At 41.7% G+C, this 19,165-nt stretch overlaps 1 protein-coding gene across 2 annotated transcripts in view; it reads left to right on the forward strand.

Moving 5' to 3' along the window:
• C14H16orf72 (chromosome 14 C16orf72 homolog) overlaps positions 1-17,763 on the forward strand; it is a 28,279-nt gene extending 10,516 nt beyond the window's left edge. The window contains exons 3-4 of one of the 2 annotated variants that reach the window (XM_044233426.1): positions 2,017-2,292; positions 9,315-11,425. In XM_044233426.1, coding sequence (XP_044089361.1) covers positions 2,017-2,292; positions 9,315-9,322 — 284 coding nt within the window. In that variant the 3' untranslated portion in view covers positions 9,323-11,425. Of the gene's footprint in view, positions 1-2,016; positions 2,293-9,314; positions 11,426-14,608 lie in introns of those variants that run through there. The other variant, XM_044233425.1, reaches the window with a different exon arrangement.
• The last annotated feature ends 1,402 nt before the right edge of the window (positions 17,764-19,165 follow it).

Genomic DNA, 19,165 nt, shown 5'->3' on the forward strand with positions numbered 1-19,165 from the left:
TGGAGTGGACTGTTTTATTTAAGAGTGCTCCCAGGGGTGCCTGGGTGGCTCAGTGAGTTAAGCTTCTGCCTTCTGCTCAGGTCATGATCTCAGGGTCCTGGGATCAAGCCCCGCACTGGGCTCTCTCTGCTCAGTGGGGAGACTGCTTCCCCCTCTTTGCCTGCCTGCCTCTCTGCCTACTTGTGATCTCTCTCTCTCAAATTAAAAAAAAAAAAATCTTAAGAGTGCTCCCATAGACAACGTTTTCCATTTTTTTTGTTTGGAAAAGTTTCCAGCAATAAGGGCTGATCATCTAAGGAATAGGCCTTCTGATGATCAGAAGTTCTGCTTGTGCTGCCCTCCTGCACTCTTGCTTAATAATGCAAATTCATGCAGCTTGGGACCCTCTGTACTGGATTATTGTGCTTGTAGAACACAACTCTGTTGGTTATTCCTTTCCTTTTCTGAGTTACGTGTTTCAGACAAGTAATTTAAAAAGAAATCATGGCCCAGAAAAGTAATAGAGAAATGATTCTTTGTGCTACAGAAAAATTCTTGCTCTTACAAAAGGCCCAGGGATAGATAGAACCGTTGTCTTTAATGTCATTAAAGGTATACTTTTGAGTTTCTGTGAGCTTAGCAGTTCAACTAAAAATAAATGGCAGTGACTTAAATTTCCCAGTAGGTCAGGAATCATTTACTGAAAATGTGGGTTCCATATATACAGGGGTAGTATTTATTTACAGGGAGACTGGGAGGCCAGTCTGAGAAATTTTTAAGTTAGGTCTTTCAGGAGTGATTGACTTATGGGAAACTGTTGGCAACTGGAAGCACAAAGAAATTACATGAAGGGAAATGAATGACTGTTTCCACTGTGCTGTTTGCTTTTGGTGTTGAGTTGTCAGAATTAATTTTTCCTCTTGATTTCTAAAATGTTGGCTGCTGCCTTCAGTGTGTTCCCAATTCTTGGTGCTGAACCTGTCAGGAGTGTATCATTCCCAAAATGATACGGTAAATGCAGGTGGCCTGAGTGATGTGTATGTAGTATGTAGTCATCTGTTGAATGATGTGATGCTCCTACTTAGGATTAATTGTGAGAATTTGCGTTTCTGCAGGCGAGTAGAGCTTAGTGGTTAATAACCACAGTCTCTGGAGCACAATTTTAGGTCTTGTGTATATTCTTTGACCTTGCTAGAGTTGCTCAGTAGCTGTTCCTTTTTTGCAATAGGGGAACCCTTGTACCACTTTCAAAGTTTTTTTTTTTCTTTTTTAATTTGAGCAGTCTTTATACCCAGTGTCAATCTCGAACTCATGACCCCAAAGTAAACAGCCGCATGCTCTACTTCTGAGCCATCTAGGTGTCCCCCCTCCGGGTCTTCTTACTACCTTTTTTCTTAGGTGAAGCAGCGTATAGTACTAATAGACATTTAATAATTTACCCATCATTAGTAGTATTAAGCTAGCTTAATTTGATTAAGCTTAGCAGGATTTTAAAGGGAATAGCATTTTAAAAATGGTAACTCGGCTCAAATAAATAAATAAAATCTTAAAAAAAAATGGTAACTCGGCTAACAAGGAATAGTCCTTGTTTCTATTTAAAATCAGTGTTTTTGGGGGGCACCTGGCTGGCTCAGTCAGAAGAGCGTGCCACTCTTGATCTCGGGGTTGTAAGTTGAAATCCCATATTGGGTGTAGAGGTCACTTAAATAAATAAACCTAAAGTTAATTTTTATTTGTTTTTTGAAGAACAGGGCAGAAGCTGTAGGACTTCATGATGTTTTTTAAAGAACAGGCAGAAGCTGTAGGACTTCATGATCTCTGAATTTAGACCATTAAGATTAAATACCATGTGTAACACTTCAAACAGGGATGAAATACAGTTTAGTTTAATGGATTACCGTTAAGATTTGAGAACCCCATATACTTCATGATACTTATTTTGTTTAACTTGTCATGTGGTTTTGTTTCAGAAAAGAATGGATCCTGGCTCTACTGATCATTATGTCTCTTTTTTTCTTGTTCTTTTTTCTCTAACAGAAAGCGTGGATACTCATCAGCGAAGTTTTGATATTGGAATTCAGATTGGCTATCAGCGACGCAATAAGGATGTGTTGGCTTGGGTTAAAAAGCGCAGAAGAACTATTCGTAGAGAAGATTTGATCAGCTTCCTGTGTGGAAAAGTTCCTCCACCACGAAACTCTAGAGCTCCCCCAAGACTGACTGTAGTGTCCCCTAACCGAGCTACTTCAACGGAAACTAGCTCATCTGTAGAGACTGATTTGCAACCCTTCCGGGAAGCCATAGCTCTGCATGGTAAAGCCGTTTAAACATATTTCTTTGGAAAAATGGTTAAGAGTGTGCCTGTGGACCCATTTTCACATTTAGGTTTAGGTCCAGATAATATTGTCTGTGTTTTGTCTATTATAGTAACTACGTGCTCTAGAAATGTTTAAGTAGAATGTAAGCTAAGAACATAACTTGGGCAATTTTTGAATGTTAGTTAGCCCATCCTAAAAAATGTTTTTAGAAAGCTAGTTTGAGCTTATCAGTGTCATAATAACAGAATCTTTTGCAACGTTGATTAGACCTTACTGCTTTATACTTATTGTTGTACATGTTTTCTTACTATTCTGAGTCAAAGAGGAAGTTCTTGTGTCTTAAGATTCTAGTACATTTCTGACTGCCGTGAGAGTCTGGTCAGTGGCAGGCAAATGAGGCAGGTAATTTTTGGGCTGTTCTTGTGGGAACTCCCTTTGACCCTTTTGAGTTATTGAGTGTGCCTAAACGGGTGAGAGTTGATGACCCAAGTGGGAATGGATAGAAGTAAGAAGAATAAGAATAAGTGACTTTCCTTGACATCTGTTGTCCCTTAGGTCCTTACTTTGATAGGACTGTCAGGACAGTCTTAATCACCATCTCCCCAGGCCGTAAGAAGGCCTTCTTGGCTAAGGGCTTTAAGTATTACTGGAGAAGCCTGGGGTGAGTAGTCAACAAGGCTGCTGCTGTTTGATCCTCTCTAATACAGATTTACAGGTAGACCTGGAAGAGGTACTTACTAGACGTTCAATGCATTTATACGTTTAATAAAAGAACAGTGAAGTATTGAGACTTAGTTGGAACTGAACAGGAAACATGTGTGATGCACATAACTTACAGGAGAGAAGTAATAAGTGAGTTAGGTCAGGAGGCCTGTTAAAAGTGAACATTTATGGGCCATAGTATAGGTCATCTAAATCTAAGTAACCTGGTATTAAAAAGGGTGGGATTTAAATGCAGAGGGTTTTTATGTCCTTGAAGCTTTAAGGCTTGTACAGATTTCTTGTTCTCTTTGGTGGACCCTGATTCTTTACCTAAAACCCTATTCAGATCATGGGGTTGGAAAAAAATGTTTTTTCCTCCTGATAGTTTAAGTTAAAAACACAAAACATTTATTGCAGGAAAGTCCCTGATGTGTGGATGCAGTACTTAGGATTGGTGGCTGTTTCTAATATAGGGGAATAGTCATGCCATTAGAACTTCTCAAACTCAAGGCAAAAATGAGTTCGATCTGTTTTTTATCAGTTCCAGAGTTCACCTCTTTTACCATTAAGTTTGGAACAAATGACTGGAAGTGTATATAGTGTCAGGTGACTGGCCTGTCCGCGCACAGTAGGGCTGGATGTGGTTGTGTCTGAGCATTCTGATTTTCTTTATCATCAGGTATATTTATGATTCATTCCATACCTCTCTCGTTTAAGTTTCTTTTTTCTGTAGCATACTATACTTGAGAAGATAGTTTTAAGACACAAAAATGCCACTCCTGTTATAAAATCTTAGTGCAGTTGTATACCTTGTAAAAAGTGCCAGGTCTCCCTTGCCCCGCCCCCTTCCCCCTCCCCGCCTTTTTTTGACTGTTCAGCTTGTAATTTGTCATTTTGTGAATTTTTGGATTTACTAAAACAATGTAGTTTTAAGAAGAGACTTCATGATCTTGACTTGTATTTAAATTGTGAAGTTCAAGAAAGTTTAACAATAAAGCTGTGTAGGCAAATAACCTTTCCCTTTAATAGACTTCAAGTACCATATACTGGAGACTCTGTGTACTCTAGTCCTAAGGTTCCTACGCTGAATTCCTGTAGTGGTCAGGTAATTTGGCCCCTTGGAAGAGTATACAGAAACATAAATTACACCAAGTTTTGCGCTTAGTGGCTTTGGAGAACATCAGTCTATTGAGGAGAATGCTAGTCTGGTTTGAGTGTTTAAAGTGATTGGAATGATTTCTCATATGATAGGGCATTGTTGACTAAATTGTAAGGCAGATTAATGACCAACTTTGTAACCAGGTGTCCTTGTGATCGGAATTATTGGATAGTCTAAATTGAAGTGAAAGCTGTCCAGATCTCCTACAATGTATTTGGAGCCATCTTCAGTGGAGTACATTCTTGTCAGTTTAGTTTTGCATATAATTGCTTAGCCAGATGTGTGAAATGTAGTTGAAGTCATATTGAAGTTTTTAGGGATCTGCATTGGAAGGAGAGTCTAAATTCGTGAGATTTTGACCTACAAAGAAGGGGGACTTAGGAAAAGAGTTGCATATTGAAGTATACTTACTAAGTTTTTAAACCGCAAACATGAGTGTAGGAGGTCATATCATCCTGTTCCTTTTTATGAGAGGACAGTTTTTATTCTCTTTTCTTTTTAAAGGTTTTATTTATTTATTTTGACAGAGCACAAGTAGGCAGAGGCAGAGGGAGAAGAGAAGCAGGCTCCCTGGGGCTTGATTCCAGGACCCTGAGATCATGACCTGAGCTGAAGGCAGCTGCCCCACTGACTGAGCCTCTCAGGCGCCCACCCCCATAGTTTTTCTTAATTGGCTCCTAAGTACTCTCCTGTACCAAACACACCTACACACACCTAAATTACACATTTTATTTGAAGAAAAATGACAAAGGTGTAAGATACTTAACAGAGCATTTATTTCCTGTAGACACTGAGGGTGTGGTAATGAGTAAGGTCTTCTGATTAGTACCTCGTCAGCCTAGGAGTTAATGCAGTTTCAGTCATACATATATCAGTGGTTATCAAACAGTTACAGACAAATCTTCTGGTTACTGAGGTTTAAAGACTATAATCCACTTTATTTTGGCACTTGTCTCCACTATGGGTTGCTTTTTTTCCTGTGTACCATGAGATCTAGTCATCTGGATATTAAACTTAACAGGAAGTCTGAGAAATACATAAGCATGTACTATAAACTGATTGTTGTCCTTGCCTTTTTAATTCTTGTCTTAAAATAAGTACATCAAAAAGTTAGCAAGTGCTGAATAGTACCTGCTACCTTTTTTTTAACGTAATAGACAATTTCAGATGGACCTAAAATCCTCTCGACTGTTCTTTGGTTTTCTGTCTCCCTTTCTGATTCTACCTCTTAGCCATCCTTTCTTTCTTATGTGGAATTTTCGTTTTGTTTTTTTTTTTCTTCCTATGTTCTTTCAGCTTCGATCCCCCCCCCCCCAGGCTCTTCCACTGATTAGCTTATACTCCCCAACACTTTTTTTTTTTTTAAAGATTTTATTTATTTGTCAGCATAAGGAGGAGGAGTAGCAGGCAGAGCAGCAGAGGGAGAAGCAGGCTCCTCACTGAGCAAGGAGCCCATCGTGGAACTCGATCTCAGGAGCGTGGGATCATGACTTGACTCTTGACTCGAAGGCAGCTGCTTAACTGACTGAGCCACTCAGGTGTCCCCTACACTCCCCAGATCTTAAGCCCTAACCACCTCCCACAAGGCCCTCTACTTGTAGTTTAGCCTGTTCCTGACTGCCTGGTGTGTGTGCACCGTTGTCCTCTGGTAGATGTCCACACCACAGCATCCCTGCAGACCTCTTTCACATAGAGTAGTTCCAGCCTGTTAGCAAATACCTGTCTTGTCCTCATTGAGCCATTCAGATGCACACATGGCAGATTCTCTGCTGTCTCTGGGAATGTATAAATGAAGAACGAGTACTTTTCTGTTGAGGTCAACACATACTTGGGTAATTTAATGCCAGGGATGTGGTATGTGTAAAAATACTCCAGAGGCAGAAAGGGATCTTTTACTGTGTGGCCTGGCTGTGCGTTAAGAGAAGAGTCTTTGGAGGAGATGAGCCCTGGGCTCTGGAATAATCTCCTTCTTGCTCTTGCTTCCTGGCCCTGAGATGACCCAGTTGCCTGTCCGTGTTTCCTGGGACCACTGGAGTAATGTTTTTGATCTTGTCACTTCAGTGAAAAATAGCTTTTGTTTATGGCTAATAGGTTGAAGTCAGAATTCAGCATGGCATTATAAATTCCTTCTGATTGGGTCTTGACCTTGGGTGGGTCTTGACCTTGGGTCAGATATCTTAGCCATATGGCCTCATCTATGGAATGTCTCCTTGACCTTTTCCAGATCTTTCCCTCTGCCTGCTTATACTTAAAGATAGATCAAGCGCCTCTTCTAAAATTAAGCTTTCTTGCACTTCTCCTTTCCGAAGCTTTCCTTGAGCTTTTTTAGTCTTCTCCCGTTTGGATTTGCTTCTCTGGCTGTCTCTCCCAATAGACTGGGACTACCTGAGGGCAGGGCCTTGTCTTAAAGCTCCTGGCTTTAACAGAATCTGGCGAAGAAACTGGCATAGGTGTGTTCTGAGTTGAACAGAGTTCAGAGGTCTGTTACGTGGATGGATACAACACAGTGGGGGGTAGAGAACCTTTAGGAAGAATTGAGGATCAACAGATCCCAGGATGATTGCAGCGAGGGTACAAGGAATGGTGTGTACGCTAGGAGAGCTACAGAGGAAACTCCTTACTTAAATTAGAACAACTGATACTTTGAACCGGGCTTGAAGATGATGGCACCGTTACAGCTATGTTAGTGTTTACTTTATGCCTGCATTCTGCTAAGGAGGTTGTCATTTAATTCTCACTTGCCTTGAGTTACTGCAGTTTTGTTGAAGAGAGTGGGCTTATTTGGCTTCATAAGTGGTAGAATAGATATTCCAGATCTGCCTGTCTCCAAAGTGCATGCTCTTAACCATTGTGCTTCCTACACATTTTTACATTGTGGTCCCTCCCCCGTGGGCCCTGGGGTGGGGTGGGAAAGAAGAATTTTCTTCTCTAAAGATATCACTCCATACATGAATTTTCTGTTTTTGGCATTTTCACCATAAGTAAGTCTTGTTAAGTAGGATTAAGGATGAATTGTTCATGACCTGTATTTCTGGTTCACTTTAGTAGGAAGAGTAGTTATGCTTTCTTGTAGGCAGGCTACATTCCCACTATGATCTTGGGCAAGATGGTTAACTTTTTTTTTTTTTTTTTTTTTAAGATTTTATCTATTTATTTGATAGAGACACAGCGAGAGAGGGAACACAAGCAGGGGGAGTGGGAGAGGGAGAAGCAGGCATCTTGCTGAGCAGGGACCCCGAAATGGGACTTCATCCCAGGACCCTGGAACCATGACCTGAGCTGAAGGCAGACGCTTAAGGACTGAGCCACCCAGGCACCCTGATGGTTAACTTTTGCAAGGCAGTCTCCTCCTCTTCGTAAGGTGTTAGATTGAATGAGAAACTAAGCAAAGTATCTACCTACCCTTTCACTGTACTGTTTCTTACCCTGAGAGAAGGGGGACTTCTGCTTAGTTCTGTGAGCACCCTGTTTGCCTCTTGGTGGATTTCAGTGCAAAAGTAGACCTAGAGTTTGGATAGCCTTTTAGGATACTCGCCCCCCCCCTTTCAGTAAGGGTGACTTTCTAAATTGCACATATCACTCCAGAGGGGAAGGATAATGTAAAATTTACTGTTAGTTACTATGTTACTTGCTAGGATTTTTTTTTTTTTTTTTTTTCATGTTGATACAAACCAGTGAAGTTGGTGCTTTTTCTCTTTCTACTGGATGGACAGATTCTCAGTTGACTTACCCAAGCTAGTGTTGTGTCTGGAAAGCCTTAGATTGAAATCCGGTCTCCTTGTTCTGAGTTTTATTCATTATTGGGGAGGGGGTTAGGTGAAAAGGGTCCAGAGAGGAATGGGGCATGCGTTCATGGAAGGGAAGAAAGAGACCAGGCTGGGAGAAGGAGCTGGATGCCAAGGCAGACTTCACTCTTACTCAAAGCGCCTCATTGATGTCATCTCATTAGATGGTCTTTGGAGGCTCCTGGCTGTGGTTCAGACTCTTCTGTACAGATCAAAAACACTTGGTTTTTGTTTCCAAATGTCATTTTGATGACATTCTTGACCAAGGTTTTAGGAACCAACCTTACTAGGCCTGGGTTGTTTCTTCTGTAAAATTCCATCCATTCATATCAGAGGGCCCTAGCATGTACAGTCTTTGTCATCGTAGGCGCTGTTGGGAATTGCTGCCATTGGCGTTTGGCTTTAGGATCTCACTTTGCCAAGTATTAAGTTCCTTTCATGTTTAAATTAGTTTTAAAAAGGCAATGGGCTGCCCCATTCCCTGGTGTAAGTAGTGAAAGGGGCTTAGGCAGGCTAGACTTTAATGTAGCCCTGGAGAATTTCAAACAAAGGAAAGAAACAAAAAGTTTGTTGTTTCAAAGAAAGCACTTAGTTAAGACAGCAGCTCCTTAGTATTGAAGTCTGACATCTGAACCCTTTTCTGGTTTGAAACCCTCCCTTTTTGGTGGATGTGGTATTAAGAGTTCTGATTTCTGCATTTCAGATCTTTCTGTGGAAGTGGTGGTCCTTTAAAAATAAAGTATGTATTGTCATTCTGTAGCCTCTCCATTGCCCAGCATTTACCTAACACTAAGTACTAAGCACAGTTGATTAGAGGCTAGGGGAAGGGGCCTGTGATACAATAGCTTGAAAGATTCTTCGGTCTGGAGGAACTGGGTATAGGGCTTTTTCAGAAAACCAAAGAAGGTCAGATAGGAACTTTTACCTAGAAAAAATGTAAGGCAAATTCCTAATTTGTCATACTCAATGTATAAAACTGATACCTTCTTCTAGTGCTTATGGAAACCTGTGGATTCCAGACAGCCTGAAGCAATAGGGTTTTTGTTCTCTGAGCAGACAGGTATTTGTAGCTTTTGTTAATTTGTTGGAAAACATTTTTGGACCTGTGTGCACTAGAGTGATACCGAAGAGGAGATTTTGGTGAGAACAAGGCTTCTTGATAGAATTTGCTAGACACCTGAAATCCAGTACATTTAAGAGGGATTTATTTGTGCTTGGTTCTGTTTCTTCCCCTTTCCCTCTTGTCCCCTTCCATCCATAGAGCTAAATATTTAGAAACAAATGTTTGATAGCTAACAAAGATGTTTAGGTTAAGTATTTTTAAACTGTTGGCATGCTATACACGAAACTCCTTGTAACTTTCTGTTGCAGAGGACTAACTGGAACTGACCTATAGGGTATTTTGATCCATCCGTCTTCGAAGTCCTTCCTTCTCTTGCGTGTTTGTACTTCTGGTACAGCGTGTGGAACACAGTAGTAGGGACTTCATAGATGCCTGTTGACTGTTGCAGTCTGCGTCTTCCTGAAATACCAGCACCATTGATAGTTACTTAACAGTAAAATATTTTTAAAAACTTATGTGGAAATTAGGATGTAAGAGATTAATGCACCAAAGCAGTCTCCTCACTTAATTGCTTAAAATTGATTACTTCAAAGATTCTTCTTTAATTAAAATTCCTCTGCAGACTGGAATTTCTAAGTGATGGCCTTAGTTCAAGCCAGCTTTTGAGAACAAGAACAATGAAGGCAATTAACATAGCATTAACATTTTTGATGAAAAGTGGCATTTTCTGTATATTAAGATTAGATATTAGCTGCTGAAGTTTTCTGGGGTAGGACTTAAGTAAAGTTACCAACGTCAGTGATACGAAATTGATTTTGAACTTGCAGTACAATTTTGTCGGACATTTTTTCATTGACGTGAAAAGGAGTCCACGTAGCCATGCCTCATTCCGTTTACTCACCTAGTACTGGTAGTTACGAAGCACTTTAACATTTGAGTTTAATTTTTCCACTAGTTTCCTGTTTTATAAATAGCACTTTCTTGGAAAGTTTTGAAAATTTCCGAAAAGTAAAAAACTCAGTATCTTGTTATCCCACTATATAGAGATTACTACAGTTAAATGTTTGGTGCATTTTCTTTCAGTCTTTTTTTCAATGTATAAATATTAAAACTATTTCATAGTTGAGATCATACTGCATATATGGTACTGTATCTTGCCTTTTTCATTTTAACGTCGTGAGCATTTTTCCCATGGCATTAAAACTGTCTTTGAAAAATTTGAAAGCATTGGGCTGTCAGCATAACTGAAAATGTTTTCTTGGTGTGACACATGTATCTTTGTAACTGGTTTGATTTAGTGTGCTTTACTTCAATAAAAATTCAGTATTACAATTTACATATTGGGGTGGGGAGTGGTATCTACTTCAAATTACTAAAATCTTAGTAGAATTCCTTTTTTAATGATTTGAAGTTATTCCCTGGTGCATTTTAAAACACAACATTTTACACACAGTGCTTGCTGGCTTAAAACCTCAGAACACCACTGCAGAGGGAACGCTACCCACTGAATAGTGTGATTCATTTGAAATGCAAGAATACCAGTGTCCTGGTGTTCCAGTCAGGAAGTTATCACTCCGTTCAAATGGTGGGGATTCCAGTCCCCCCCCCCCCATTTTCATACTGGAGATGGGAGAACTGGTGGAGCAGATCTGCCCAGGGTCCTGAGCCTGTGCTAAGTGGATCAACCGTAATGACAGCCGCATTTTCTCCTCCTGGGCTGGCCCTCTGCCCTCACAGGCTGAAGGAGGTTGGGGAGTGAGTAGACAGTGTAGATGCAGCCCCCAGGCCTCGGGCTGCCGACGGAGGAAGGGAGCTGAACCGGTTCTGCACTTGCTCTTTCTGTGCCTGTGACCTGACTCCATGCTGGGAAACTGGAATGACATGTAATTAATTCTGAAAACAGGATTTTCTTAACTATCTCAAGCATGAACTTGGAATGAAAATAATAGTTATGTGCTACTTTTAACAATTGACCATGTAACCTAGATTCCTATAACCTGGACTGTGCCTTTGTTTTAGCTCCAGTGGGAGCTTTCTTTTCAAAGTATGAAATCCTAATCTTTTTTTTTTTTTATTACCCCTACTCCTACACTAATCATTTAAAATGAATGCAGAAACTTTAAAACTGATTGAGTTTAATCTTGTATTAAGCAATTGAGACTTTTCTGTCTAATCATACTACTTGTTCTGCTGCTTTTGTCAATTGATATTCCCATAGCCCTTTTTGAAAAAGTGTGTTTTGGTAGAAATTAAGTTGTATGCCCTTGGGCCGTACAACTTAGTTTTTTAGTTCTGAAGCATGTTCAGACTCTGTACTTGTATAGGCCTGATTGTTCATGTGGCTTAGCTAAGGTTTCCTGAAGCATCTTCCAGTAGCTGTCATTGGTTTATAAAATAAAATTTGGGCTGTTTAAAATAATATATTTTTTGGTTGTTCATCTTAATTTTTTTTTTTTTGACACTTACAAAAAGTCTTTTTGGGAAAGATTTTAGATCGCTAAAATTGGAAAAGAATTTTCACTGCTGAGAGTAGATAGGAAGCAGGTAATGTGGCACATTGTGACCTGACTTAAGCTTCCAAACTAAGCCCTGAGTCGTACACCCAACAGAGAAAAGATTGCTATTTTCTAGGAATTTTCAAATTGACGAAATTGATAACTTAATATCTCTTCTTTTTCATGGAGCATAGCAGTGGAAACAAAATAGAAGTATTTGCTTGATGTGCCTGTTCTCTTCTGGTGGAGTATTCTGTGAGCCTTGGGTATTTGTCCTTAGGTGTTAAACTTGTTACCATGTTAACAAGAGGGCTTCTGGGGCGGGAAGGGCGGGGATTGCTGGACTTCTTTTGGTGGTTTCAAATGATAAAGGGATCCTCAGTTTTAATTATTGGAGTTGGCCAGTTTCATGCTGAAGACCCACATTTTACAGTGTAATTACCTTAGGACTTCCTGCATTATGAAACAGCTATGAAAAGATTATTGTCTAAGTTCATGGACACCTTTTAGTAGTTTGTTACGGGCTGGTAGGTTAGAAAAAAGAAAGCACAGCCCTCCCCTCAAACTGGTGGAGAGCTGGGAAAAAATTGCCAGCAATTTGGGAGTAGTTGAGTTTTTTAAAACTTGATGGCAAAGAGTTAAGAGGGCCACCTGGGTTTGTTTCCAGGCATTGGAGAGGTGAATAAACCTCAGCAGCTTTGGATTTCAGTGGATTTCAAAATGGGCAGGACTTGGAAGCACTCTGCTGTTTTCAGAATTCAGTGACTGCTTTGTGCCAGGCACCATGTACCTTAGATAGGAAACGACCCTGTCGATAGGAAGAGACAAAGGATCCTAGTGCGCTGTATTAAGATGAGCCCAGGGATGTTGCTTTCCCTTCTTTTCCTGTATGTTTAATAAACCGGTGTGGGCTGAGGAGGAAGCATAGTACCCTTTTGGTGTTTTAACACTGGAGATGTCTAGCAGGCAGTTAGAAATATGGATGTGTCCTTGAGCTTAGGAGAAATGCCTGCTTCTGTGGAAAATGATGCCTTTAGGTCAGCTGAGGGGTCAAGGGCACCACTGTGGGTGACCTCAGCCTATCAGGGGCAGAAGAGAAGCCTGCAGAGGCCACTGAGGAAGGAACCGACAGGCTCGAGAATAGAAAGGAGCGGAGAGTTTCAAACAGGAGGGAAGAGGAGCCAGTGAGAGAGAGGTAGGAGAACCAGGAAAGAAGCCTCCACTGGGAGGAGCTGCCGAAGGAACTAGAGGCCTCATCGGCAGGAGCCAACGTTGGAAGGGAGGCGCAGGCCCAACCCTCGAAAGGAACCGCAGGTCCTTTGCTCTGGCAGCACACATCCGCTCTTCAGGTGGAGCGCAGAGGGCAGGAAGGGAGGAACTAACTGTTCAGTGAAGCCTAAGGCAAGCCAGACCTTAGACGCTGTGGCCACTTCCTACTGAAATGTTGACTTTAAGAACGGGCAGGGTCGCAGTGAAGGGGAAATCTTCCGCTGGGGCTTGAGTTTGAGTCCCTGCTCTTGCTCACTGGCTGTGTGACCTTGGGTCGCTTGCTTAACCTTTTAACCTTGGTTTCTCATCTGCAAAAGCGGTAATCCAGATGTTGTAGGATTATTTGGAGGATGAAATTTAAAAGTACCTAGTGCCCAACACAGGAAGTGCTCCAAGATTAGTGCCTTTGTTATATAAATGTTTTTAAAATAGACACCAGCCTTGGAACCGTGTGGAGCTACAGAGGGGCTTGTGATCACCCTTTGGTCACCACTGGGGCGGGAAGACACATCTTCCACAGAGAGAACAGTGAGGGGGCTTCTAGGTACCAGGCAGGGAATTGGGTTGCAGAATAGGATCAACCTAATGGAGGGAGACTGTTGAGGCCACGGGGCTGAGCATGTTCAGAGTATCTGCAGCGTAAAAACAGTGTGGGAGGGAGTTTATTAATAGATTTGATGTGGTAGAAAGTAGAGAATTTTTTCTCAATGTTTAAATTTCAATCACATTTACAGGGCATATAAGATTAGGAAAAATGGGCCCCTACCAAGCCAACCTGTAAGCTTATTCTAAAATCTAAGTTCTTTTCTTCGGGAACATGGATTATGCTAGATCCTTTTCTATAAATTCAGTCTAGCAATAACTAAATCCCCGTATGAGGCTGGAATAACAAAGGGAAGTTCATAAGGCACAGCCACTGTTGGTGATGTGAAGTTTTCAAATTCAACGCTGTGGTTAACGTTTCCTGCCTCCCTTGGGCCTGTCACGGGTTTATCCTGTATATTTCAGAGCTGAATGTATGTTTGCCTCCTTAGCTATTCAAGAGTCTATGGAATGAGTGTCCAACGATGAGTGCTAGGTCTATTCTGGATTTAATTCAACCTTGAAAGCAGCAGGATTTTTTATTTATGCCATCTTTGTGTTCCCTTCTCTGAGGGATTATATATGGTAATAAGTTAGACTGTCCAAAGGAGTGTCTACCAAATACAGTCCAGACCTTGGGTGACGATATAGCTTGATTTGTCCAAGGGCAGACTGACTTTGTACTCGATGTCCCGGCACAGTTTTTAATAATGACCCCTTTTTTGGGCTCAAGAGTGCACTGTTTTGGATGATAAATTTATAAAGTCAGCTCATCTGGAGGGGTAGTTGGAAGAAACCCATTCAGGCCTGGAGATGATTGCTTGCTCCCGTGTGTACATACACACACTGGAAGGATCTGTTGGGGATGGTGACTGCATAACTAAATGGTCCTGTTTCAAAGCAAGCATCTGCTGACCTCAGCCATAAGCTACAAGTAACATACATATTGGTAGAGTAGATGGGAGGGTTTTGTGATAAATATGTACACCTAGCATGATGCTTGCAACCTGATACACTTCTAGTAATTGGTAATTACCAATATTGAAAATATTGGTAGTGTTACCAATGAAACCTCTCCTACGTCAAGAGCCCAGCGATTTGTTTTTTTCCAGAAGAAAACGTAACTGCTCCTTGGTGACCCCCTTAAGAAAACAGGGAGACCTTCTTTGACCCTATGAAACATTGAACGTAAAGTGGGTTGCTTTCGAGAGGGTTCCATAATTGAGCAACTCTAAAACCTTTTTTCTTCTTCCTAGGTCTTAGTGGTGCAATGGCTAGTATAAGCGTGCGTTCGAGTACCCCAGGCTCTCCTACACATGTAAGCAGTGGATCGAATGCTAGTCGAAGGAGAAATGGACTCCATGATGTCGATTTGAACACTTTCATATCAGAAGAAATGGCACTCCACTTGGACAATGGTGGAACTAGAAAGCGTACCTCAGCCCAGTGTGGCGATGTCATTACAGACTCACCAACCCATAAACGCAACAGAATGATCTAAACTGCAAACATTTTCACACCCACCATGCTGCTTGAAAGCCACTTGATCCTCAACATATACTATTATTGCAAAGGAAACATGAGGCCATCTTCCCTTGTTCACTGTTTAAGACAAGTGAATTCTATAGTGGTTGCCATAAAAGGAAGTTCTAGGTATTTAACAGTAGATGCCTCTTGTAACTATGGCTTTCTTAAAACTATAATCCTAGCAGAGGACATCAGATACCGTGTAGTCATTAGCAAGATCATCATAGGCAAACATATATCCGTTCCAAGGCTAAAAGTGACCTTAACTGTATTTATTCTCAAAGGGAAAGGAAATATCAGATGTTTATTTGGTTATAGAATGCTCCTGCCCCCCCCCCGCCCCCCCCTCCTTGGTCCATTTCCTGCTGTGTTGAGTATTTTGCTTCAACAGTATTGCCAGGTTCCTAAAATTATCTCAAACCCACGATTTGGCTTCCTCGTCAAATCTGCAGGCTTCCATTTTTTTAAAAATTATTTTTTATTTAAAAAAAATTTTTTTTTGTGCAGCACTCTATCATGCACCTGGGCTCTCGAGTCACAGCGTGCGACCTCTAACGATTGGACTGTGCCCTGTTTTTCGTTTTCCAAGCAGTTTCTAATTCTGGTGATTGTGTGATGTAAAGAGGTGCTATGATGGTCATGCAATTAATACTTAATATTGAATCAATACACAGAACTTTAACGGATTCACTTTGTGTGTGTTAGCGCTCTAAAAGTAGCAATACTATTAAATTGCCCCCAGACAGACCCCGTAGGCTTAAAATACTCCCGTTCTAAGACGAGTACTACTTCCCATGCAGGGTACTGTTCCTTATGGTAAATGTAAACACATAGACTGCATTCCAGGGGGACCTGAAGTAGAGATAGAGAGGTCATGAAGTTGGAGGATGGGCTTCCTTTTGGGGTCAGTGTTAGCGAGAGAGAGACGGATGGTGGGGGAGGGTAGGTATTCCAGTCTCTCATGTCCTGTAGTACATTTTTCATGAATGCCCTACTTTGTGTGCAGTTTCCATTGGAATGGCGGAAGATAAAGGTCTTTTATCTGCTAATAACGTGGTCAGAACTTAAGTAGCCGTCTCCAGTCCCTCTCCCCTAACAAGTGCAGTTTGGAATCTCATTCTGGAAGAGATGGAATCGCATGGAGGCTCTCTAGATGTTAGGTAGACCTAAATAAAGGTTCCGAGTAGATCCTCTGTCCCTATAAGACCTCTTGTAGCCACAATGTTTTAGAGCATGTTTGATTGTTTCCTCTTCATTTTTTAATATCTTGAACTGAATGATAGTCTTTTTTAGATGAAGAACTGATGTCAGCCTGCCAGGTACTGTAATTTATTCTATCCTATTATTATATTATATATCAAGTAGGACAGTGAAAATGTTTCCTTGCAAACTTGTAGTCCAGTATCAGTTAACTTCCTGTTTTTATCCTGAAAAGACCATTGCAGATCAGTGTAAGGGTTTTTTCCAGTAATTACTCACAGCACTTTGTTAAAGTTTGCAATTCCTTCAGCCATTTAATAATAATTTTTCTGTGAAGAAACTTTGCTGAGTTAACCATAATCTTCATTGACTGGGTGGGAGGTGAATGGAATGTGTGAGCTGGAGTTCTGTACTCAATATAGATTTAGCCCTTATTTAAAAAAAAAAAAAAAAAGTCAATTCCGTACTAGAACCAGGAACGAAAGTGCGGTGTTTCCAAATTTTTGCAAAAGTGGATCAGTTTTTGTTTGAATATAATAGCAGGAAGAATTACAGCAATCTGTCATTTTACGTGAAACAGACAAGCCTGTGTATTATGAATACTTTTAAGCTTCCCTTTGGAATATGCCCAGAAACGCATTTGGAGTTACCTTTGTTTTTCTATCGTTGTCAATTTAGATTCTGGAATTGGCGTTTGGTGGTGTGAAGAGTTGCCCACAAGTGGCCAGAACTCCTCTTCCTAAAGGATTTTGAGATTGAGGAACAGATGTAAAACCTCCCCTTTATGCCTTGGTTCTAGTTCCTCCCTCCGAGTTGAAAAATAATTTTTTAAAAAATTTTTTGTTGTTTTTGTTTTAGTTGGTGCTCTGACGCTTAATCTCAGTACCCTTTACTCCTGATTGTCAAATTTTGATAAAACATGTGCCATTTTCTTTGGTAAGAGAAAGCAGGTCTTATGTCTGCCAGAACACGATTTATATGCCTTATTGGCTCCATTAAACTTTTTAAAAACTTTAGCACTCGTTACTTTTTTCCACTGCATTTAATCTCAAATGCTGTTTGTCAACCTCACCGGAACCCGTTTGCCTGCTCTGTCTCATTGATCTCTCCCGCGCCCCCCTGAGCACAAGATAACCCTAAGATCTAGGAGTAGAAAGGAACGTGATTTCTTCTCATTGGAAGACTTAGTTCTGACTGCTAGATTTTTGAAGGCTTTGATTGTGCCATTTTAGATACAAACAAATCATGGAAGATTGAGTATTGTGTGGTACTTTTTTTTTAATAACATTGATTTCCGCCCCCCCATTCCCCCCCCTCTTGAGAGCAGTATAGGCTGAATCTTAAAACTTAACAGTTTACTTTGGGGGGAACAGAACCTCCCTTTATCTTTTAAGCTAGATTCTCGGATTCTTTTAGACATCATGGCTCGTTAGATCTGTCCCCGTCACCCTGACTTGGCATGAGTGGGTTGAGCTCATCCTTATACCGCAGTGTTCTGAGCATGGCTGAAGCATTAAAAACTTAATTATAATGTTTAGTATTTTATAGAGCAAAGTTAATGGAAAGCATTTGGCTGAATCTAAAGACCCACAGTCAAATTCTTCAATGTGGTTTTACCCAACTGGAGTAGTGGTACACACCTTAAAATCATTCAATGAATAAATAATTTTAAAAAACCGAGAAACTATGGGGCTTGTCTGCAGTTTTGTTTTGGTCATCACATCTGAATTAACTTTTTTGATGTAATCAAGTCCAGACTTTTAGAAAAGAACCAGCCCTCTGAATCCCCCCCCCCCCCACCCCGTCACCACCACCCCCCCGCCCCAGGCTATTGGAACACATTAAACTTGCCAAACTGTGTCTTTGGGCTGTTGAGGTTCCCTCCAGTCGTGAAAGTGGGGCTGGCTGCTGCTTGTGTGAGTCTGAGGGGGTGGCCAAGGCCTGAGAGCGGGCAACAACCCCAGCGCAGGGAAGGTGCAGGACGCCACGGGAGGGTTTGGAAGTGGAGGGAGCTGGGGACCTAGTTGGGAACACAAGCTGCAGAGTTACTTTTAGGAAGAGTATTATGAGTGAATAATTAATTTTTTGGCATGGTTTTTTTGAGTAAGATTTTATTTATTTGACAGAGATAGCCAGAGAGGGAACACAAGCAGGGGGAGTGGGAGAGGGAGAAGCCCGCTTCCTGCCGAGCAGAGGGCTCATGACCTGAGCCGAAGGCAGATGCCTAACGACTGAGCCACCCAGGTGCCCCCCCAGCATGATTTTTTGAGGGGCACGGTGACTATATTGACCTCACCCATTGCCTTTGATTCCATAGAGCTTGTTAGAGCCTGCTGCTTCCTGAGATACACTACCTACGTGTGTCTATTTACAGGGTAGGGGCGTCTTCAGAGATACATTCTGGACTCTGTGGGGCTGGGGAGGTGACTTGAAAGATTCTGCCAGAGAAGGCATTGTTTATTTCTAAAGCCACAAGAAACCGAAGGTTCATCCGTTTAATTTAGTTAAAGGCGGTCGTTGTGGTCAGATGTCCGCAGGACCTGCTCCTCCTCCCTGAAAGATGTTACCACTGTGTTAGGTGACCTGACCCCACCACCGCCAGCGCGCAGACTCCTCACCGCAGTGTTCCCATGGGGTGTGCCGTTCGACATCTGGGTGAGCAGCAGGCCCGCACCCCGAGGCTGGCCGTCCTCCCACTCTGTGTTTGCACTGATGCATGTGACGCGCTGAGATCCAGGGTTTAACTTCCTGCCACACACCGGCTCCTTCTCTGTGAAGCTCGGCAGACGGCAGCCTAGGTAGGACACCCAATGGGTTTGGAGGGTGCAACACGGATCGGGTGGTCCTCGGGGAAAACTTGGAAGTCTCACTGATGCTCTTCTGCGTTCCCGAGGACCTCTCTGTTGCGTTTGTATGGTATTAATGCCTTGAAGAAACCCTGAAAACTCCCCGAAGTCTGGCCACACGGCTCTATCTTTTCCGCATCAGGATATATATGCTGATGACTTTAGGACCGGATGGCCCTCCCTTGTACGGATGGGCCTTTCGCTTCTCGTAATTAGCAGTGGTGCTGTACTGAACATGGT

The sequence above is a fragment of the Neovison vison genome, chromosome 14 (genome assembly GCF_020171115.1).
Source record: "Neovison vison isolate M4711 chromosome 14, ASM_NN_V1, whole genome shotgun sequence".
Classification (NCBI taxonomy): domain Eukaryota; kingdom Metazoa; phylum Chordata; class Mammalia; order Carnivora; family Mustelidae; genus Neogale; species Neogale vison.